Here is a 25,232-nt window from a genome sequence, read left to right as displayed (position 1 = left end):
CCCAGGACAGGCTAGAGAACTAAGCGTGAGGAAAGTGGGGGGAAGGGGTTGGTTTGTTTTTGTATTTTTCTAATTCAGTGGAAAACAAGGACAAGAGTTAAGAATCCTAATATATACCAATGCTGGCACTCACAAGCAGAGATGCAGATGGCTCTGGGGTACAGTCTGAATATGGGGTTTTTATAAAGCTCCCCAGCTGATACCCATGTACAACCAAAGGGGAAACCCACTGGCATTATTATTTTTTAACTTTTTATTTTGAAATAATTATGTACTCCAAGGCAAATTAGAATGAAGCAGGGCAAAGGCTAATAGACTTTTGCCAAGAGAACACACTGGTCATAGCAAACACCCTCTTCCAACAACACAAGAGAAGACAATACACATGGACATCACCAGATGGTCAACACCAAAATCAGATTGATTATATTCTTTGCAGCCAAAGTTGGAGAAGCTCTATACAGTCAGCAAAAACAAGACTGGGAGCTGACTGTGGCTCAGATCATGAACTCCTTATTGCCAAATTCAGGCTTAAACTGAAGAATGTAGGGAAAACCACTAGACCATTCAGGTATGACCTAAATCAAATCCCTTACGATTATACAGTGGAAGTGAGAAATAGATTCAAAGGATTAGATCTGATAGACAGAGTGCCTGATGAACTGTAGACAGATGTTCACGACATTGTACAGGAGACAGGGATCAAGACCATCTCCAAGAAAAAGAAATGAAAAAAAGCAAAATGGCTGTCTGAGGAGGCCTTACAAATAGCTGTGAATAGAAGAGAAGTGAAAAGCAAAGGAGAAAAGGAAACATGTACCCATTTGAATGTGGAGTTCCAAAGAATAGCAAGGAGAGATAAGAAAGTCTTCCTCAGTGATCAGTGCAAAGAAATAGAGGAAAAGAACAGACTGGGAAAAACTAGAGATCTCTTCAAGAAAATCAGAGATACCAAGGGAACATTTCATGCAATGATGGGCACAATAAAGGACAGAAATGGTATGGACCTAACAGAAGCAGAAGATATTAAGAAGAGGTGGCAAGAATACACAGAAGAACTGTACAAAAAAGATCATCATGACCCAGATAATCACAATGGTGTGATCACTCACCTAGAGCCAGACATCGTGGAATGTGAAGTCAAGTGGGCCTTAGGAAGCATCACTACGAACAAAGCTAGTGGAGGTGATGGAATTCCAGTTGAGCTATTTCAAATCCTAAAACATGATGCTGTGAAAGTGCTGCACTCAATATGCCAGCAAGTTTGGAAAACTCAGCAGTGGCCACAGGACTGGAAAAGGTCAGTTTTCATTCCAATCCCAAAGAAAGGCAATGCCAAAAAATGCTTAAACTACTGCACAATTGCATTCATCTCACATACTAGTAAAGTAATGCTCAAAACTCTCCAAGCCAGTCTTCAACAGCACGTGAACCGTGAACTTCCAGATGTTCAAGTTGGTTTTAGAAAAGGCAGAGGAACCAGAGATCAAATTGCCAACATCCGTTGGATTATCAAAAAGCAAGAGAGTTCCAGAAAAACATTTATTTCTACTTTATTGACTATGCCAAAGCCTTTGACTGTGTGGATCACAATAAACTGTGGAAAATTCCTAAAGAGATGGGAATACCAGACCACATGACTTGCCTCTTGAAAAATCTGTATGCAGGTCAGGAAGCAACAGTTAGAACTGGACATGGAACAACAGACTGGTTCCAAAGAGAAAGAACTACGTCAAGGCTGTATATTGTCACCCTGCTCATTTAACTTACATGCAGAGTATATCATGAGAAACGCTGGGCTGGATGAAACACAAGCTGGAATCAAGATTGCCAGGAGAAATATCAATAACCTCAGATATGCAGATGACACCACCCTTTTGTCAGAAGGCAAACTAAAGAGCCTCTTGATGAAAGTGAAAGAGGAGAACGAAAAAGTTGGGTTAAAGCTCAATATTCAGAAAACAAAGATCATGGCATCTGGTCCCATCACTTCATCACAAATAGATGGGGAAACAATGGAAACAGTGACAGACTTTATTTTGGGGGGCTCCAAAAATCACTGCAGATGGTGACTGAAGCAATGAAATTAAAAGACGCTTACTCCTTGGAAGAATAGTTATGACCAACCTAGACAGCATATTAAAAAGCAGAGACATTACTTTGCCAACAAAGGGTCCGTCTAGTCAAGGCTATGGTTTTTCCAGTAGTCATGTATGGATGTTGAGAGTTGGACTGTAAAGAAAGCTGAGTGCTGAAGAATTGATTCTTTTGACTGTGGTGTTGGAGAAGACTCTTGAGAGTCCCTTGGACTGCAAGGAGATCCAACCAATCCATCCTAAAGGAAATCAGTCCTGAATATTCATTGGAAGGACTGATGCTGAAGCTGAAACTCCAACACCTTGGCCACCTGATGCAAAGAACTGACTCATCTGAAAAGACCCTGATGCTGGGAAAGATTGAAGGCAGGAGGAGAAGGGGATGGCAGAGGATGAGATGGTTGGATGGCATCACCGACTCCACGGACATGAGTTTGAGTAAACTCCGGGAGTTGGTGATGGAGGCCTGGTGTGCTGCATTCCATGGGGGTCACAAAGAGTCAGACACGACTGAGCGACAGAACTGAAACGAACTGAATTATGTACTCACAGAAACTTACAAAATGGTGCAGAGTGCCATGAATCCTCCACCCAGCTTCCTCCAGTGATGGCATCTCACATGACTACAGTACAATATCAAAACAAAGAAATTGATGTGTGTACAATACTGGTAACTACACTACAGATCTCATTCACGTCTCATAGTTTTTGCATGCACTGATTTGTGTGTGTGTGTATATATAACTCTGTGCAGTTTGCCCCATCATACACATTTGAGTAATCACCATCACAGTCAAGATACAGAACTGTTCCATCTCCACGAAGTAACGCCCTTGTGCTATCATTTCATAGTTCTACCAGTCCTCTCCCCACCCTGTCACTGTCCCTTAGCAGTTAATCATCTGTTCTTCAACTCTCTAATTTTGTCTTTTTGAAATGTAATATAAATTAATCATACAGTATATAACATTTGAGACTGGCTTTATTCCCAAAGCACAATGCTCTTGTGACCCATCCAAGTTGTTGGCTGTATTCATTTCTTTTTACTGCTGAGTACTATTCCATCATATGAATGGACTAGACTGTGTTTAATCATCCACCCATTGAAGGACATTCAAGTTATTTATAATTCAGAACTATTATGAATAAAGCTCTGCTGCCATGAACATTCTTGTACAGGTTTTTGTGTGGACAAAAATTTTTATTTCTCTGAGATGAATGTCCAAGAGTACAATCACTGGGTCATGTGGCAAGTGCAAAGTTTTATAAGAAACTGCCAAACTGTTTTCCAGATGGCTGAAACCTTTTACAGTCCCAGCAGCAGTATATGAGAGAACACTTTCTGTACACCCTTGCCAGCATTTGGCATTACTACCGTTTTTTGTTGCAGCCCTTCTAATGCTTATTCTAATAGATAAATAGTACTAGTATCATTGATACATAGATCAATAGATACAGTGTCGTTGTCCTTTTAATTTTCCTTTCTCTAATGGCTAATGATGCTGAACACCTTTCATGTGCTTACTTTCCATCTGTATATTGTCTTCAGTGAAATGTATGTTCACATCTCTTACCCATTTTTAATTGGACTTTTTGACTTAGTACTGCATTTTGAGAGTTCTTCATTCATTCTAAATATAAGTCCTTTGTCAGACATATGGTTAGCAAATATTTTCACTCGGTCTGTAACCTGTCTTTTCATCCTCTTCACAGAGTTTTTCACAAAAGTTTTTAACTCTGAAGAAATCTAATTGATTGATTTTTTATCTTTAATGTTCTGTTGGTGTGATGTCTAAGAACTCTTCACCAAGGCCTAGATCCTGAAGATTTTCTCTTGTGTTTAATTCTATAACTTTTACAGTTTTATGTTTTACATTTAAATCTATGATCCATTTTGAGATAATTGTTACAAGGTGTAAGGTTTAGGAAGAGGTTTATTTTTTTGCCTCTGGCTGTGCAACTGATCCAGCACCATGAGATGAAAAGGCTCTTTCCTTTGTTGAATTGCTTCTGTACCTTTGTCAAAATCAGTTGGGCATATTTGTGTGGGCCTATTTCTGGGTTCTTTATTCTGTTCAATTGACCTATGTATCTATCTCTCCACCAATTCCACACAGTCTTAATTATTTTAGCTATTAAAGTAAGTCATAAAATAGAATAGATGCCTTCTACTTTGTTCTTCTTTCTCAAAATTATTTTACCTATTCTAATTCCTTTGATTTTCCAACACACACATCCTGTCCATGTTTTCTTAGATTTATACCTAAGTATTTTAATTTTTAGGGTAGATTATAAATGGTATTGTGCTCTTAATTTGGGTTTCCATATGTTCATTTCTAGGACATAGAAATAATTTTTGTGTGTTGATCTTGTATCCTGTGATCTTGCTGAATTTATTTATTAATTCCAGGAGTTATTTTTTGCTTTGGGGGATTTCCTACATAGAGAATCATGTCATCCACAAATAGGAACAGTTTTTATTCTTCCTTTCCTATTTGTACATCTTATATTTCTTTTCTCAGAATGGCACTGACTAGGATATCCAGTACTGTGCTGAATAAGACTAGTGACAGCAGAGATCTTGGCCTTGTTCCTATTCTCAGGGGGGAAAGCATTCACTCTTTCACCATTCAGTATGATGTTAACTGTAGATGCTCCTTATCAAGCTGGGGAAATTGCCCTATATTCCTACTCTACTTCGAGTTTTCATCATGAATCTTTGTTGAATTTTGTCAAGTGATTTTCCTACACCAACTGATACGATTATCTGATTTTTTCCTCCTGTCATCTGTTGATACGGCAGATTACATTAAGTGATTTTTAAACAATGAAGCAGACTTCCATATCTAGAATAAACCCCACTTGGTCACAGTACATAATTCTTTTATATTCTGCTGGGTTTGTTTTGTTCTTTGTTGAAGATTTTTGTGTCTATGCTCTTGAGGGATACTGGTCTGTAAATTTCTGGTACTGTCTGTCTAGTTTTGGTAATCAAGTTGCAATGACCTCATGAAATGAATAAGAAGGCATTCTCTCCTCCTCTATTTTCTGGAAGAGATTACGTAGAATTGGTGCCTATTCTTCAATTGTTTAGTGGAAATCTCCAGTGAAACCTAGCCCTGAAGATTTCTTTCGTAGAAGCTTTTAAATTATCAATTAATTTCTTCAACAGTTATAGGACTGTCAAGATTATCTATCTCATCTTGGGTCAGTTTTGGTAGTTTGTGATATTCAAGGCAATGGTCCATTTCATCTAAATTGTCAAAATGTATGTGTATAGAACTGTTTGTCATATTCCCTTACTATTTTTAAAATAGCTGCAGGATCTGTAGGGATAGCCCCTGTTTGATTCCTAATATTGCAATTTGTGTCTTCTTTTTTAAGAAATAATTTTCAGTCATCTTAAAGATTTATCCATTTTGCTGATCTTTTTAGAGAATTGGTTTTTCATGGATTTTCTCTGTTGTTTTCTGGGTTCAGTGATTCCTGCTCTTCATTGCTTTCTTTATTCTGCTTGTTTGGGTGGGGGGAGGGTCTTTTCCTTTTCTAGTTTCTTGAGGTGGCAGCTTAGATTATTGATTTCAAATCTTTCCTCCATTTTGAATTAAGAATTTAGTGCTAGAAACTTCCTTCTCAGCACTACTTTAGCTATGTCCCATAAACTTTTTAATATATACTATTTTCATTTTCATTCAGCTTGATGTATTTTTAAAATTTCCTCTGAGACTTCCTCTTTGGCTCATGAATTATTCAGAAGTGTGTTATATGATTTCCAAGGGTTTGGAGATCTTCCTGTTATCTGTTACTGATTTCTAGTTTGATTGTATTATGGTCAGAGAACATACACATATTATTTCCACTCCTTTAAATAAACTGAGATTAGTTTTATGACCCAGGGTATGGTCTAACTTGGTGAATGTTTCATGAGTACTTGAAAAAGGTATGTTTTAAGCTGTTTTTGAGTAGAGTGTTCTATAAATATCAATTAGAACTGCTTGGCTGATAATGCTGTTCAATTCTTCTATATCCTTCCTGATATCCAATTTAGTAGTTCTCTGAAATTCTGAAAGAGATGCTGTAGCTCCCAAATATTATTATTATGGATGTGTTTACCTTTAAGTTCTATCAGTTTTTGCTTCATGTACTTTGCAGCTCTGTTGTTTGGTTCACTAATATTTGAGATTGTTATGCTTTCTTGGTATAATGACATTTTTGTCATTGCATAATGTCTCTATCTCAGGTAATTTTCTCCACTCTCTCATCTACTTTATCTGGTATTATATATAGCTGTTCCTGCTTTTTCAAAGTTAATGTCTGCATGGTTCATCTTTTTCTACCCTTTTACTTTTAATGCATCTATATCAATACATTTGAAGTGAGTTTCTTGTAGATGATAGCACACAGTTGAGTCACATTTTTTATACACTCTGTTATCTCTATCTATTGGTATATTTAGACCATTTTCAATTAAATAATTATTGATATTAGGTCTGTCATCGAATTCCTCTTTATTTCCTGTTTATCATTCTTCTTTTTCCTTTTTCCTACCTTCCCGTGAGTTACTTGTACATTTATTTATATACTTTTTGAGTATATCTCATTGTATATTTTTTTAATTACTTTTTAGTTTTTTAGTGGTTTGGGTTTGTTTTCTTTAGCTATTACAATATACATGTGGAACTTGTCAATGACTACTGGTATCAATGTTTTCCCATTTCAAGTGAAGTGTTCTTTTGCTTGCAAAGGCTTTTAAATTTAATTAGATTCCATTTGTTTATTTTATTTTTATCCCTTTTAGGAGGTGGATCAAAAAAGACCTTGCTGTGATTTATGTCAAAAAGTGTTCTATGTTTTCCTCTAAGAGTTTTATAGTGTCTGGCCTTACGTTTAGGTCTTTGATCCATTTTGAATTTATTTTTGTGTATAGTCTTAGGGAGTGTTCTAATTTCATTCTTTTGCATGAAGCTGTCCAGTTTTTCCAGCACCACTTATTGAAGAGGCTGTCTTTTCTCCAATGTATATTCTTGCCTCCTTTGTCAAAGATAAGGTGGCCACATGTGTGTGGATTTATCTCTAGGCTTTCTATCCTATTCCATTTATCTACATTTCTGTTTGGGGGCCAGTACCTTTGGTAGCTTTGTAGTGAAGTCTGAAGTCAAGAAGCCTAATTCTTCTACATCTGGAGAAAACCATACTTGGAAAAGATATATGCATACAGCATTCATTGTAGCACTATTTACAATAGCCAGAACATGTGAGCAATCTAAATGCTCACTGACAGAGGAATGGATACAGAAGATGTGGAACATATATGCAATGAAATAATATTCAGCCATAAAAAGGAATGAAATAATGGCATTTGCAGCAACATGGACAGACCTAGTGACTGTCACACTGAGTGAAGTCAGACACCGAAAGATAAATATCATATATCACTTATACGTGGAAAAATAAAAGGCTACAAATAAAGTTACCTACAAAACAGAAATAGAGCTACAGATGTAAAAACAAAAACTTATGGTTACCAGGAGGTAGGTAATATGGGGAGCAGAGGGTAAATCGGGAGATTGCAATTGACATATACACAATACTTTATAGATAATAAGGACCTACTCTAAAGCACAGGGAACTCTACTCAATACTCTGTAATGGCCTACATGGTGAAAGAATGTAAAAGAGTGGATACACACACACACACACACACACATACACACACACACACACGTGTATGTATAAATAAGACACATTTCTGTACACCTGAAACTAATACCTAATACAACACTGGAAATCAACTATACTCTAATAAATCTTTAAAAAGTTAATTAAGGATAAAGACAGTCTATTAAACATACTCCTGTTTTTACCCATCCACTGTTTTCTGTTTTTTTTTCCCCTCTTTCTGTAGTTCCAGGCCTCCTCCCTGTTATCATTTCCTTTTCTGTTGAGAGAATTTTCTTTAGCCATAACTTATTTAAGGATCTGCTGTTGACAAATTTTCTTTCTTTTCCTTCATCTGAGAATGTTTTTATTTTCTTTTTATTCCTGAAGGATATTTTCACTAGATGTAGAACTCGGAGTGAAAAGTCCTTTTTGTTCAGCACTTGACAATGCTGTGCACTTCCTTCTTGTCTCTATGATTTCATATTAGAAATCCACTGTCTTCCAAATCATTCTTCCGCTATGGGTAATATGTTGCTTCTCACTCACTGCTTTTTGTCTAAAGACAAAAAGTTTTTAGAAGTTTGGTTATAATGTGTCTTGGGATAGATTTCTTTGAGTTTATCCTGTTTAAGTATTGCTCAGCTTCTTGATTCTAATGGCTTATCCCTTTGCCCAATTTGGGGAAGTTTTCAACCATTACTTCTTCAAATATTTTTTATTTCTATAGTCTTCTCTTCTTCTGTTACCCCAATGATACAAATGTTAGACCTAATGTTATTGTACCAAAGGTCTCTGAGGCTCTTTCATTTTTTTTTTTTTTTTCAAGACTAGCTTCCATCTGTTGGCTGGACAACAGACAGATAGGGCACCTAAGTTTTATTGGTCTCTCTTCAACTTCATTGATTCTTGCTTCTGTCATTTCCATTATTAAGCTCATCCAGTGTACTTAATATGGTGATTTATTTTTCAGTTCTTTAATTTTCATTTTTTAATATCTCTATTTTTTTGCTGAGATGTTCTAATTTTTTGTTTGTTTCAGGAGTGTTTGCAACTGTTTATTCAAGCATGTTTCTGATGGCTGCTTCAAAATGTTTGGCAAGTAATTCCAACATCTTAGTCTTCCCGGTGTCAGTGTCTGTTGATTTTTTCGTTGAAGTTCTAATTTTCCTGGTTCTTGGCATGACAAGTCACATTTTATTGTATCTCAGGCATCTGAGCTATTATAAGACTGCATCCTATTTACATTTAGCAGGCACTAACCCTATTTAGATTAAGCATGCATATCTGGGGCTAATTTGTGGGCTATATGATACTAGTGACAGTTAAGTTTCCAGAGCCCATGCAGTGCTAGTCTGGTCTTCTTCATTTGTGTTATCTAGAGGTCACTCTGAATACCTAGGTGGCATTTCCTACTGTAGTTTTTTTCAAACTTTGTGGAACGTGAATTCTAGTCAGATTCATTTATGTTTTGGTCAGGATTTTGCTCAGGATCTCCTATATGAATTCCTTTCTCTAGCTCTCTCTTCTTCAAGATCCTCCCCACTATCTAGTGGAGAGGGTGAGGAATGTCCCGTACCTCTGCTGAGCCCAGGGCAGGGGTAAGAGCCCAGACTTCCCATCTGGTATCCACTGACAACATGCCGCTAGGGAAGGAGCCAAACGCCCCAGAAACAATTAGCTATCTGTATTTTAAGCCACACACTTAATGGCTCAACCTCCATTTATTACGTCTCACTTCTCTAAGTCAGAAGTCCAGGTCAGCTCAATTAGATTCTCTACTCAGGGTCTCACAAGGCTAATATCAAGAATCCAACCAGGCTGGACTCTAATCTAGAGACCTGGGAGGACAATCTACTTCCAAGCTCATTCAGGTTGTTGGCAGAATCCATTTTTTGCAGCAGTGGGTCTGAGGTCTCCATTTCCTTGCTGGCTGCCAGCCAAGGTTTGCTCTCTGCTCCAATAAAGTGGCCTGTATTCCTTTTCACATGGCCACTCCACCTTCAAAGTCACAACTCCTCCTCAAGTTTTCCAACTTTCTGATTCCTCTTCTTTCACTTGACAGAGAAATCTGCTTTCTCTGATTAGAGCAGAGAATTCTGCTTCTAATGGCTCAAGTGCTACAGTTAGGCCCACTTGGATCCCTCTCTTTTGGAAAGTCAATGGCACCATGTAACATAACACAACTACTAGAGTGATTGTTGTTGTTCAGTTGCTAAGTTGTGCCCGATTCTTTGTGACCCCATGAACTGCAGCACACCAGGCTTCCCTGTCTTTCACTACTGGGATGACAGCTCATCACATTCATGGGTTCTGGAGATTCAGGAGTGGAATCTTGGGGATCATTCCTAGAAATTCTGCCCACCTTACTACCACTGGGTAGAAGACAGTATTTACTTCAGGGTTTAGCAGTCCAGAGTTGTTGCAATTAGGACGTATTAATTCTAATGGGCTCACATAGAGCATTGTTTGCATATTTCTATGTTGTTTTTGTATTTGTAGTACACTTTTTAAAAAAACAATTTGCAGCATGATTATGTTTCTTTATGTATTCATAAAGGTACTTTAGAAATAATAGTATTTTCAAATGTAGAACTTCAGCTCACAGGCTACCAAGCCATGGGCTTGAGAAAAGAGACTAAAGAGAACGATACAATCAGTTCCATTGTACAAAAGGAGTGCCCAAGCTTTTTCAGGCAGCAAATCACCTGAACTTTAAAAAATATTCCAAGGCTCCTATACCAACTGCTGCCCACTCCAAACTTCTGACAATACAGTGTGCCTGGAGCAGTGCCAGACTGGAGACTGACTGGTTTACAGTCCTGTATGGGACCCCCACAGTTCCCAAGTTTAAATGTCTGGTAATGATCACAGAAATATCTTACATGGTTTAGGTTCTGATCGGTTAGAAAGCTAAGGGTTGAAACACATGATTTCAAAGTCCCTTTCCAACCTCAAATTCGATAATCCTGTCATTAAGAAAATAAGACTCCATTATGCATAATCACCAAGATCAACTGGGTCAGGTCAGGGGACTGCTCTCCCTGAGTCACAAGACACCCCTTCACACACAGATACACACACACACACACACACACACACACACACACACATCCTGTGCTGCAACAGTGAGAAAGGCTGAGGAATATGCCAACTGGTGTGGCTTTTACTGGTAACACATTTGTCTTCAATTACTCCAGACCCTTCCTGGAGTACCATTTCTCGTAACAGCATCTAACAGGCTCCAGTTGTCAGTTTTAAGATTTTGTTCTCTAAAAGAAAACTACATGTTGAAAGTTTCAACAAAAATCTGAGTTGGAACCGGTTGTGTGCAAGGCCTCCATGGATGGGGAACAACTAGATAGTCACACATCTGGGTTATTTACCATTCTTAGGAAAGACAACAAAGTTCCTCCTGAAAAGCATATCCTGAACACTGCAAAATAACAAGCTTCTTTACAAATGAGTAAAATGAAATATTTTCCTGAATTGCCTTACTTTCAGAATTCATAGGAAAAGAGAGTACCAACCCATAAATCCAGGCAAAGGTTGTTCTTTTGAGCTGAAATAGCTGATTTCTTAAGAGAATTACTTAAAATGCAGAAAGCAAGTTCACAGCCACAATTCTGAATATAGAATAACAACCTGGAAATCTCTACTTGATGTCCCTTGTAAAGTAACTTTGTAATTTTTTTAACTCAAGAATGGCAGAGTAACTGAGAGGTTTCTCTCAGAGTGGCACAAATGTGCACTTCCCTGGACACCTGGGGAAGGCAGGATGCAGTGGGTAATAATGGTGAGGGGTTTAAGCCCACCAGAATAACTCGGACACCCAGACAAGGCTGCCTGCTTGAGTTCAGGTTCCAAAGTTCTCTACTCCTCACTAGCTTGGAACTCGTTTAACCTTAAGATGCCTCAGTTATCTCTTCTAAAAAATGGGCATGATTAAAAAAAAAATCTGGTACCTATGTCATAGGGTGGTGTTAAGAATTTCATGATATATAAAGCATGTAAAGGGCTGGGGTTTTGTTTAAAGTATCTTTAATATTAATTTCTCACTTTGATACTAATTTCTCACTTAAATGCTTTCTTCTCTGCAATCACCCTCTTTGTTTTTTCAGTCTTTTAATTTTACTGAGGCTTTCAATGGCTAAGTCAACGATCTCTCTTGGTAAATGTCACAATGCACTTGAAAATATCTTTTGATATTGATTTCTAACATAATTCCACAGTGATAAGAGAACAGTCTCTGTATGATTTCAATACCTTTAGACCATTACATTTTTTCACCTTGTTCTATGTCCTTGGATATGTTCCAATATCTCCTAGTTTACAGTCTATGGGAACTTGAATAGAATTTGTATCCTATTATTGTGTGAAAATTGTATAAATCTTAATTATGTTGAATTGGTTCAGACTGCTTTTCAGGTCTACTATATCCTACTTCTCTGTATATTCATTCTATTAATTTTTAAGAGTTTGATATTGAAACTCCAACTGAAAATCTTCATTTACCTACCTAAAAAAATAATTGCAATATATAGCAGAATTATATGTAACCTTGTTCTGTATTTTCCAAATCTCCTGTAAATGTTTCATCATATTTTCATAATTAAAAAAAATTAAAATAAAAAAAAAACATGTAAAGGGCTTAGCCTCCTTCCTGCTTGGTGTAAGTGTTCAACAAATTTTAGTCCTTGTATGCAGATAGACATGGGCAAGATTATATACACAGAGCTAGGCAGCCAGCGAGCCTGAAAGAGAAGACAGTCATTATTATTCCATAAAGTAACCCAGCAATCAGGGCCAAAAGATAACTGTAGGTTCATTTAGCGTGTTGCAACAGAGCCGCCTGATGAATCTAGTCAAAACCTTCTCAAGTGGCATTTTAATCAGGCCCATCTTTTCAGAACAATGTCTAACATATGCTCTCCGGAGTACAGAATGACCAAAGGCCAGGTAACAGGAGCTAACATTGTTCTCCTGAGGAATAAGCTTCCTAGTAATACATGTTTTCATTTCACGCGTCTCCTTTGCGCTCAGTCTCTGGTCCTGGCCCATTGCAGATGGCCAGTAAAGGGTCCTTGAGGAGTATGGCAGATTCCCCACACCCGAGGACATCACCACGATGCACTGTGAGCAGGAGGAGGCTGTGCATGCTAGGAAACACACCTGGAAAATTCCTGCCACCTTTCTAAGAGAGGTGAGTACCTTGAAGACAATATTCTAGAGACCTCACAAAATCAATGGCCCTTGGGGTGAAAAAGAAAAATGTGATCAAAGAGATCTACTTCAGGGTTTCTGATATAGAATAGCAACTTGGAAATCTCTCCTTTCTGCCACTTGTTGAAGTAAATGTGTGTGTTTTCTGAAATCAAGACAAGCAGAGTAAATATGAGCTTTGCCTCAGACTGGTGCAAACATGCAAAAGCCTCACTTCCACCTCATCGATGAAAAAAAATAATAACCATGTTCACCAACCACTTTACCCAAGTACAAAAAAGACTCTGGATACCCCAGAGAGAGATCTGAAACACCTAGCAGATGAAAGCTGGGGCAACGGGAAACCGAGCTGAAAACTGTTACACTCAGCATAAGACTTACAGCTACAAGTAAACACACCTCAGCCTTCGACAGAGGGGCCTGCGGCTGCGGCAGCGTGTGCTTCTAGCTCACATCCACCGACAGGCAGGGAGAGTGCACACTTCCTCACACACACAGCGACTTAAAGATCAACAAGCACGTTCTTTTAACCCATGCTGCAGCTTCCTGCTTTCTACTTGAGAGCCTGGGTCCCACTGCCCTTCACCTAAGGTCACCCCCTAAAGCAAGCCAACCCTGCTTGGCGACCCAAGCCATGGGTTCAAGGCCTCTGCCTTTTGAGAGTCCTTTGGCCAATTGTGAAAAAATGTCTGTCTGTGGATACATGTCAGAAGAATTCAGGAAAAGGCTAAGAAGATCTTTGCTGGACTCAAATCCACTGTTGTCTGGCTCTGATGTAAGGTTCCAACAAGGGGGACACTGGCCAGTAAATCCAACATGGGGGAAATGAACCCCTATGAAAGAGCCCACATCTGCCTCTCATGGGTGGCTATCTTTCTCTTCCATTTCAGGTCTCAGGAGGGCAGCCATATTTTTAAAAAATAAATAACTATGAGGATTTAATCCGTGTCTCCTACTATTATATCTCATATTACAGACTATTGTGGTCTGTGCAGACAAAATATCCAAAACTTGGAAATGAAACCAAAAATGATCATTGTGTGAACTTTTAATGTCATGCTGATGTATTTTCTAATAAGTGTGACCCTGCCGAAGGGGTTATCTTATTCTCTCTGAAAATATATCCTAACTTAACTCACACTTTATTAGGGTATTTTACAATTCTATAAAATTCCTAGGATAACGTAGAAAAACAGTAAGATACGCCATTTTCTTTTTTTCTTTTCTGATAGAGATGATAACCCCAGAGGTTAAGATTTTATTGTTCTCTTCAGGTATATACTGCTCTATTTAACATGGATAACCAGCAAGGACCTACTGTATAGCACAGGAACTCTGCTCAATGTTATGTGGCAGCCTGGATGGGAGGGGAGTTTGGGGAAGAATGGATACATGTATATGTATGGCTGAGTCCCTTCACTGTTCACCTGAAACCATCACAACACTGTTAATCAGCTATACTCCAATACAAAATAAAAACGTTTAAACAAACAAACAGAAAAAGCTTTTACTGTCCTCTAAGACATGGGCTTCCCTGGTGGCTCAGCAATAAAGAAGCCTGCCAATGCAGAAGTTGTGGATTCAATCCTCGGGTCAGGAAGATCCCCTGGCGGAGGACATGGCAACCTACTCCAGTATTCTTGCCTGGGAAATGCCACGGGCAGAGGAGCCTGACAGGCTACAGTTCATAGGGTCGCAGGAGTCGGATACAACTGTGTGACTAAACAACAAAAAACGCATGAACCCATTTTGATCTTCTTTTTTTAATTTTATTGAAGTATAGTTGATTTATAATGCTGTTTTTGCTTTTCTTTTCTTTGAATATTCCTTTTCTCGGGGACTTTTTAATCAGTTCCCCACATCCTCACAGAGTCAGTTTTGTTATTCTGCTAGTTCTTTCGTTAAATGAGTTCAATAAAACTTTGACACATGCTCTCTTCTGGCATGTTTCTTACAATCTAAGGAGTCTTTAATAGTTCATGGACCCAACAATCAAATCGTCCTTGGGAGACTGAGTTCTGTGCTTAAGGACACTTCAGCAGCCAAACTCAAAGGTCAACTATGTGAAGACCACCAGACTCAGGCACAAAGGAGGCCCCAGATCCCCCCTCATAGAGGCCACAGATTTAAACAGAAAAACAAATATGTTGAAAGTGAGGGAGGGCAGCAATTCCACTCCTACTTGTATATACATAAGAGAAATGAGTGTCTGTCTCCACAAAACACTCAAACTGGAAACAACCCAATGTACATGTATAAGAGAAAGGATAAACAAATTACAGCATACTCATAAAATGGGATACCATACAGCAAGAACAGATGATATACACCACGTTTTGTTGTGTGAAAGTAGCCATATATACAGGAGTACATACTGCGTGACTCCATTTACATGAAATTCAAGTATAGGCAAAACTAATCTATGATGACAGATTACTTATGAGAAGGGGAATGACCGGGAAATGGCATGATGGAACTTTCTAGAGAGACAGAAATAAAATTCATCTGGCTGATGGTTACAGAGGCATGCGCTTATATAAAAAATATCAAACTGTACAATTATGACAGCATTTTAGTCTATGTAAACTGCACCTTGAAAAATGAATAAAATTTTTTAAAAGAGAAGGGATCAAGAAAAATGTACTCTAAAAGAAGTGGGTGAGGAGAGAGGTGGGGAGAAGAAAGGGAAGAGGGATTCTAAAAGATTCTTCTTCCACATGTACAGTAAACCAACTAAATTAGAACTAAATAAAAGAAAAAGAGGAACAAACCCAAAAGGCCATGGGGCCTGGTTGGGTACATTGATGGGCACCAAGAAATAGCCCAAGAGTTGGGGAAGCCCAGACAGCTTTGCGTTTTGTTTTGTTTTTAATTTTATCATTGCAAACCAGGCATCATCTTAATGCTGGAGTGGTCAGACTGCAGGGTATTTTTCCTTGAAGAAATTGAGACAATAAAGAGTTGAGAGTGGATACTGAATCCCCACACTTTACAGGAGCAGGTTCAACTGGGACACTGATTAACAATCTGACAAATGAATCAAGAAAACGCTTAAGCTCTCCAACGATGGTCACAGTGGCATAAGGCACACAACTAAACAACGGGATACCACAAGATTACGCAATTCCCTCTGGGGAAAAATGATTCTTAAGCTAAATAAGGCATGTGTAAACCTACTTTCAAAACTGTGAACTTATGCCAACATGATTATTACTACCTAAAGATGTATTTTCAGTTTCCAGAACTCTCTATGGCAGCGTTCTTTATTGTTCAGCTCTGCTGCATCCACCCACTGGATTTTCAATAATAGGCCTAAAACATTCCCAGTGGGTGAAGACTTGAAAATAGAATCAGCCATCTGAAAGCAGCGAAGTTTCTTTTTCTGCCAAATGTAACAGCTACAAGTGGTGCGGCCCCAGCCACTCCTGCCACATCCTCTCTGGCACAGGTAGACCAAGCGCCTCCCAAGCATGCGGCTTCCCTTCCCTGGAGGTGCTCGAGCCAAGGTGAGACAAGTGTCAGGCAAAGAAGACAGTCCCTTCCTCCACCAGCAGCAGGGACAGCAGTAGGTGTTAGTAGGTGGCCGGCCACACGCTAAGTGACTTTGGCGCATGGTCTCCGTGAATCCTCAGAGGGCCCTGACGAGGTGGCTGGGCTCGGGAGGGACGGAAAAACAGATGGCACACTCGAATTAGGTAATCTGCGATGGGAGGCATACAGAGACTTTTACAAAGTAGGTGAAGGAGAGAGACACTCCAAGGCAGGAGCTGAGGGCTAGAAACAAAGGAGTCCCAGGTCTGCTGAGACGATGCAGGGAAAGAAATGTAGAAAAACAGTTTGGTGGGAGCAGCCACCATCTTGCAGAGGGACACGGCTGAACACGGGCCAGCCTGGAGCGGGGAGCCAGCGGGATAAGCCCTAATGTCGCTGGCCTCCCCTCTGCCTCAGACATCTCCCACCAGTCTCCCCTTGAGACAGAGCCCGTGGGCCATGCTGGCCTGGCCCAAGGCCCAGCAGGTGCAGAGGGGCAGACAGAGGCCCTGGCAGGGGAACAGGATCTCAGTGACGAGCTCCTGCTCCCCAGCACCCCTGGGGCTCTTCTCGAGTATGCCCTCCCTGCCCTGGTGCCCACTAGCTTCCACAAACACTTATGATGCCCCACTATCCCTGAGTAAAAGCTAAGTTCAAAGTTTCTCAGTCTGTAGATTAGTGGTTTGGAATAAGCCAAGGACATAGTAAGGGGCTTCTCTGGTAGCTCAGATGGTAAATAATTGGCCTACAATGACCCAGAAGACCCAGGTTCCATCCCTGGGTTGGGAAGATCTCCTGGAAAAGGGAATGGCTACCCACTCCAGTATTTTTGTCTGGAGAATCCCATGGACAGACAAGCCTGGCGGGCTACAGTTCATAGGGTCACAAAGAGTCGGACATGATTGAGCAACTGAAAGAAAGCAAGAACACAGTAAAGGCTCTCAAAAAAGGGCCCACCTTCTAAACTAGACCTGAAGTCTCTTCTTCCCATGGTCCTCCCCTCCTTCCCCTGGCCCTCCCCTCCTTCCCCTGGTCCTCCCCTCCTTCCTATGGTTGTCCTCTGTAACTCCTTCCTCCTCCATCTTCACGCAAGCTTTGTCTCTTTTATCCAGAAAAGTTCCCCTTTCAACTCAGAATTTGGCTCAATGCCAAGGATGGTCCTTGCCCCAAAATTGGGGTTTAGCTGGGAAGGGCAAAAGAATTCACCCTCGTTCACTCATCAATAGCCTCAACCCCTGGGCCCAGATGTGAAGCTGTTCTCCTCTTAAAATGGGAGAGACAGGGCTGCCAGGTTCAACCATAGTCCAAGAAAAAAAGTCTATCCTCCCACCACTGTATAGAGTAAGCAAGGCTTATCAGCCTGGAACCCACCAAGCTCTCCCCAGCTTTCTGCACACCAAGGAGAAAGAGCACGAGAGAGGTTAGCAGGATCCTCTGAGGCAAGATCTTGAAGAAGGATGAAACTGGGTTTCCATTTGTTCTACACTGGACTGGAGGGGTGAGGGTTACCGTTAGAGGGCCCAGGGGGTGAAGCCTGGAGCATCTCACTGTGCTTCCTCAACAACTCCACCCATGTCGCTCACGTGGCTCTTTGATGGGGGCACCTGCTTCTCTGGGCTCAGCATCCCCCACACCACCTGCCTCCCGATGGCCCCAGGTCTCAGGCATGGTCTGGTGCCCCCGGAACTACAGCAGGGGCCCTGGGGACTCCTGCACACCCCCCTCCCTACCAAGAACAGGCCTGTCTAGCCTGGCACTGGGTGGGAAGGTTACGGTCCAAGGACTTTTTAGACCTACATGGTATTTCCCACTGGGATCAGCCCGCAGGTGATCCGTTTTTAAAGCTAATTCCAACTATTATTTACAACTGCATGGTATGAACTTTCTCAACATGACTGAGTTATTCAACACACTTTTTTGTAATTAACCCTTTGGCAAAGGCCATCATTTTCAAAATGTTACTAGAAAAAAAAAAAAGATTTTACTCAGTGCTTCATGACCACAAAGGAGGAAAGGAAAATAACATTGTTCCTATCAAAACAGCAATATGATGTAAAGACGGAAACATGGCACAATTGGAATTCTGTGTTTAGTTTGCTGCTTGATTTAAGTGGTCAAAACAGTTTCACCTTCATCTCGGATGGGATAGAAAAAGGCAAGAGTCTTTGAAACTATCAAAGCATACACACAATTAAAAGTAAAACAAGTAAAGCAAGTGGATAAACTTTACATTTTTCTAGCGTTGTCTAAGTGATACACAGTTTGGAAAGTGAACATCCTGGGCCTTAAAGGAAGTGAATTCAAAACAAGTATCCCCCTATATCAAGGGCCAAGCTCTATGTGCTCTTCTCGACAGCACATGAGATGTCAAACTGTGAACTCCCCCCCGGGAGGGTCCCTGGAAATTCCTCCTCAAGTGCCCCCACACCTTTGGCCAGTAGAACCCACATAGGAGACAGGAAAAGGGGTTTTCGCTTTGTACTCACTCTTACAAAGTTGTCAGGGAACAAACCTCTCCTGCCATTGATCTGTCCCTCCCACCAGCCTCCATCCTCCTTCCTGATGTTGGTGATGATCTCACCCACGGTGATCGTCAGCTCATCGTCGTGCTGGGCCTGGTAGTCAAACTCCACTATGGCCTCCACTGGAAGGAACAGGGACCAAAAAAGAAGAAGAGCACTTTAGATCGGATGTTGGAGAAATCCGAAGCCGGCAGCACTGGACAGTCAGGGAAGTCCTATTAAAGGGGCTTCCCCTCTACCGATACTTAAAAATAACAGGGCCACCCACAGCAGCCTGACTTTGGTTAACCTGAGGCCTGTAGCACAGAAGCCACAAAGTGCTGGTCCGTGGTCAGGCACCAGCAGAGTAACCTACAGGTCTCAGGACCAGCGGGGACTTCAGAGGGGAAACACACAATGACAGAAGGAAGACAACCCTGGCCCACCACCCTGCCCCCAGACGCAGCCCAGCACCATTTCCCCAGGCGCAGAGACTGCGGGCCACAGCAGCTGCAAGTCTGGCTCTCGGGTGCCCCCTCTCTCGTCAAGACCAGGTGAGGCTAACCTCCCAGCCTGAGCTGTGCAAAGTGTGGGTGATGATCATTCCCATGCTACAGAAATAATGCCTGCCTCTCACCGACAAGAAGATGGCTGCTTAGGCAGCAGTACCATTTGCAACTGTTCTCCCAGCTCACGGTGATTTTGTACACACAGTAATAAGTGGAGGCAAAAAATGAGGCAGAGAGGTCTTCTGGTACCCATGCAAATTAACAGAGCCAATCAACCCAGAGGTTGACTAATTTATCCACACACAGATTAAACAGTTCATCTGCTCTTCAGGGTTCACCTCATGCCCACCTCAATCTCCTGCCCTTTGCCTTTTTTACTTGCAGCTTAATCTGAAAGCATGAATAAATGGATGGATAGACAGATGAACAAAAGGTGAATGAATAATACAAGGGTAGTAAAAATTAGGTGAAATCACAAGTGGTGAAGAGGGACTTGTCTGGTGGCTCACTGGCTGATACTCTACACTCCCAATGCAGGGGGCTAGGCTCTAGCCCTAGTCAGGGAACTAGAGCCCACATGCTGCAACTAAGACCCAGCATAGCCAAATAAATAAATTAAAATAAATATTTTTTTAAAAAAGAGTGGAATATATGTACACCTATGGCTGATTCATGTTGATGTTTGACAGAAAACAACAAATTTCTGTAAAGCAATTACCCTTCAATTAAAAAATAAATAATTTTTTTAAAAAAGAAAAAAAAAGAATGGAAAGTTAAATGACCTCTGTAAGGAACCCATATATAAAAATGAACTCAAAATGGATCATTGGTCTAAATGTAAGAACTAAAACCATAACATTTTTATAAGAAAGCACAGGAGAAAATCTTAGTGATCTTGGGTTTGGCAAAGATTTCTTCAATAGAATACCAAAAAAAGCACAAATGACTTCTACAAGTTTAATACACAGGGGTAGGTTTTCCAGGAAAAAGGCTGGTAGGTGAATCGGCTCCTTGTCAAATACATTTTGCATATATATCCATTGGGGATAAATTCCTAAAGTGTTTCCAGATGAAACAAGCCCATCCACCCAGACTGGTGTGCTCATCTCATCCACTTGTAATGTCAGCTAACCCAGACAGTTCATAAGCAACTCAGAGCAGAATTTCCTTTCCTAGATTATTTTTTCATTCCAAAATTAGCTGGCTGACTGTGCTGTCATAAATCTGCCCAGGTTGAAGTTGACTTGTGAACCATTTTCATCACTTATCAACAGAAAGGAAAAGTGTAAGAGCATAAACAAGGCAACCTTTTCAGATTTCTCCTGGTTCCTGACAAATACAAAGGCAGAAACACTCCAATTTTCTTATATCATATCCTCACACCAGCAGTTAAAGTGAGCCATCATAACAATCAGAACCAGGTCGATCAAAAAGCAGCTTTCTTCAAATTACCTAGACAAGAATCTATTGAAGTTGTGCTATCAGAACTGAGATTACAGTAACCACCGTTTATGTCCCAGACACTTTCTCTGCATTATCTCACTTAATCCTCTGATGCCCATCTTCCCAATTAAAGAACCTGAAGCGAAGTAGTTAAGCTTATTTTCTGAGCCAGTGCTCTCCAAAGCAAGATGAACTCACTACTTGAGGAATTAGTTGACAAGATGAAAAAAAAATGAGTTCATTCATTTTTAATTTTAAAAAGAGAAAAATTCAACATCTCTAACATTCCATTTGCAGAATGACACTGGCTCCTTCATCCAGCCTCTAGGTCAGGCAGTCAGGGATGCTCCAAGGGCACAGAGCAGCCTGCAGGACAGCTGTCTCCCTTGACAAGAGCAGCTGCCAGAGTCAGCACCAGCTTTCAGCTTCAAGGGCACCCCACAGTTCTGAGAGGCTTCTTGGTAGAGCCTCTGTATGACTATTACCCCTTTTAACTAAAATCACCCTCACTAAATGGATGAGAGGCTTGAGAAGAGTTTGTAAAGAAAATAGGGGTTGGAGATAATATTCAACACACGACCATGTCAACAAACATGGAGGTGTTGACACTTCAGTCCCTAGGTGGGAGCTCTTTGTCAGCCATGTTAGGAGGCAAAGACAAGGACCAGCCAATCACCACAACACACTCTGAGTTATCATGACAATTTGTAATTCGGGTTTTCTCCTACTCTTGATATAGGTTTGCTGCTGCTGCTGCTAAGTCGCTTCAGTCGTGTCCAACTCTGTGCGACCCCATAGACGGCAGCCCACCAGGCTCCCCTGTCCCTGGGATTCTCCAGGCAAGAACACTGGAGCGGGTTGCCATTTCCTTCTCCAATGCATGAAAGTGAAAAGTGAAGTTGCCTGATTATAATATGGAACTACTGGGATGAGCAAGTTATTTAAAATGATGCACCTGAGCCATGAAGACAAATGTCTTCACTTTTTACCAAAGTCTAAAATCATACAATAGTCAGTCTTATGTTTTCCAAAAGTTCATTAAACCTAATAATAAATGTTTAGAAGCTTCTTTGGGGTTGTCTTAACACATACAGCAATACATTTATACATAATCTATAAATAAATACATATATGGAGATAGTAATTTTTTAAAAACAGGTATTATTCTTTTTCACAAGAACAGGATTGGAACACTGACCTAGGCTCCACAAGGCTGATCCTATTGCAGTACTTAGAGATGAAAACTCATAGTTTTTTTTTCTTTAATTTTTTGATGCAGATCATTTTTAAAGTCTTTATTGAATTTATTACAATATTGCCTCTGTGTTATGTTTTGGGGTTTTTGGCCATGAGGCATGTGAGTTCTTAGCTCCTCGACCAGGGATCAAACCCTCACCCTCTGCAGTGGAAAGCAAAGTCTTAACCACTGGACCACCAGGGAAGTTCCCACTCATAGCTTTTCTGATGGGGACAGAGTATCGCCCAAAGCAGAGTTGGGGGGAAGCAACCCATGGGACCTGCCTGATGGAGAGGGGGAAGGAAGCTGCTCAAGGGTCCATCTTGATGCTAAATTGAAACGGTGTGTACTTTGGGAACTCAGAACCCCATCAACTTCAAGAACACAACTGTGCTTCTTTCCTAAACAGCAAGTCTCATTTTCTGCCTTCTCCACACTGGCTTTATCAAGGTAAAGCTGGAAGAGGACAAAGGGATATGCTTCAAGAAGATGAATCCAAAGAAATAAACAGCTGCTGCCTGCTGTTGAAAATTGGAGAGAAGCATAGCCTGGTTTTCCTTCCATCTCCTTCTTATGAGGAGTCCAAGAAGAACACAGCTTTACCAATGGCTGCTAGGAATAAGGCTGAGAATGAGGGACTGGGGGCTCAGGGATCTGTAAAGCATAACTGAGTAATTTTTAAGTCTTCCAACATCCTATTGAGCTGGTCTTTCCTGAGTTACCCTTCCTTTAAAGTCCCAGACACTTAATCTCATGCACTCTGCCTTCCTTTGGGGCCCAACCAGACTCTGGCCGGCCCCTTTCTGGTTCATGTGGCTCCCGAGCCTCCCTGGGCTCTGGCACTGAGGCAATTCCATGCTGTGGTGGCTGCACGTGTGTCTTATCCTCCCAGTAAGCCTCTAAATACCTTCTGGGTACAGATGTCCCTTAGTTCTGTCGTGGTCCCTATGAGCACCCATGACGTACAGTAGGTACTCAACCAAGCTGTGAGAAACCAACGGCTCAGCTTGCATTTGCATTTTATAATGGTAGATAGTTCTCTGCCCAACAAAGATGCTACTAAAATGCCAAGTGTCAATCACATTTTTGCAAATTGAGTCAGATCTTCGGTGCACCAAGGGAGCTTGCTATTTAAAGGATCCTGTGGTTAATTCTTTTGTAACATGAATAATCACTTCCTGCTTTACCTTTCCTGTCAAGAAGAATTTTTACATATCAAGTTTCTCTAAGAGGAGGAAACCTATGTATGGCTTTGTTAAGAGCTCACAAAACATGTGGTTATGTCTCTCCTACCCCTTTTAAGGGCTCTTTCAATGTCCCTTGTAAAGCCTTTGAAAGGTTTAGAACTTTTGCTGTCCACTGAAGTGTCACTTGCCACGTGTAGCTATTGAATACTTGAAATGTGGTTCGTCCAAATTGAGATGTGCCATAAAATACACAGCAAGTGGCAAAAACTTATTAGGAAAAAAAAGAATGCAAAATATCTCACTAATTTTTATATTGATTGTATGTTGAAATGATACCATTTTAGATGTGCTAGATGAAATTATTCAAGTATTACTCAAATAAAATTCACTTGTTTCTTTTCCTTTTCTGAATGTGGCCACTAAAATATTTAAAATCACATACACAGCCAGTATTATATTTCTATTTTAGAGAGAGAGTTTAGGATAACACTCAGCAGACAGGATCTCTAGATCTCACAGAGCACAAACACAGTCAAAATATGCACAAGAGCCCATGAGAAAGTCTGTGGCCCTAAAACCCATTTCCTTGTCTTCAGGAAGCTGCCACTAGGAGAAAACCTGACCTAAGTTTTTTGTTGTTGTTGTTGTTTTAACAGTACCCTTTGGGAAACTACCTCTGGGCATGAGCACAAAATTAAAACATTAAGCTAAATAAAATATATCAGAGGTATAATTAGGTCAACAGTAAACAAAATCCCGTATTTAAAGACACCACAAATTATAAAACTTAAGGACGTCTCCCTGTCAGAAAATACCACTCTCCAGCTGCCTGCGGTGCCAAAAGCCAGCCTCCACACGTCTGCTAAAGCTACCATCGCTGCAAAAGCCAAATCTACAGTTAACCTGAGTGCACAGAAAGACAGAAGCAGAGCCAGAGGAGATAAGAGATCTGCTTCGAAAGGCAAAACCTCCCCATCTCCGCCGTCAAACCTGCTGGGATGTCCCCTCCCCCCAAAGGTGAAATGGGTGTTTTTAACTGTCGGTTGGCTAAACCAGCTGCCAAGCAGCTTCTCACAGCGACCAGCTTCTCACGGTGGCGGTGGGGTTTCGGAGGCCCCGCTCCGTGGCCGGCCCCTCCCTACCTCTGCGCTGAACTCGATCTGGGTGCTAACCACGCCCTGCCAGCATTCGAGGGCGGCTGGCGCCAATCAGACAGCGAGCTCCCGCTGGGAAAAGCCCTGCTCCTTTTCAGGACTCCACCTCCCTCGCCCAGCATCAACTTGTGTTCCAGCTCTCTGACTGAAGAGAACAGATAGAAATCAAGAAGTACTTTTTCACCAAGAAAGTTTTCACCAAAAAAAGATCACAACTGCCAGTCATTAGAGATAGAAAGAACACGAGTTATCATCTTGTCACATCCTTTTCTTAACTTTACAGATGAGGAGGAACTGAGGCCTGGAATGTTCCGTGACCAAGGCTTACAGAGCTAAATAATGGCAGCATCATCAAGACTAGGATTAAGCTCTCCTGCCTTACTCTCCAGGTGAGAGAAGGGAAAACAGAAAGTAAAAAATGGGAGGGGAAAACTGAGACCAGTAATGTACACACTTCCACAGCACTGGCCTTGTCTCTTTCTTTCTTTCACCTAAAGCATAGTTAGCAGGATACCCAGAAAAAATTTCACCAGCCAGGAACATATGAGAACCTATGTTCAAATCTACAGATACAGAAAACAGATGAGTGGTTGCCTAGGGCTGGAGTGGGAACCGGGCCTGACTGCAAATGGCTAGGAGACATCTTTAGTTGGGGACAGATATGTTCTAAAATTAAATTCTGGTGACAGCTTC

The 25,232-nt window shown here is 40.9% G+C and overlaps 1 protein-coding gene across 1 annotated transcript in view; it reads right to left on the bottom strand.

Moving 5' to 3' along the window:
• SH3KBP1 (SH3 domain containing kinase binding protein 1) overlaps positions 1 to 25,232 on the bottom strand; it is a 237,624-nt gene that overhangs the window by 176,163 nt on the left and 36,229 nt on the right. The window contains 1 exon segment of the mRNA XM_018043705.1: positions 18,868 to 19,152. Coding sequence (XP_017899194.1) covers positions 18,868 to 19,152 — 285 coding nt within the window.

Source organism: Capra hircus, assembly GCF_001704415.2.
Source record: "Capra hircus breed San Clemente chromosome X unlocalized genomic scaffold, ASM170441v1, whole genome shotgun sequence".
Classification (NCBI taxonomy): Eukaryota; Metazoa; Chordata; class Mammalia; order Artiodactyla; family Bovidae; genus Capra; species Capra hircus.
This window is presented reverse-complemented; position numbering and strand designations above follow the sequence as displayed.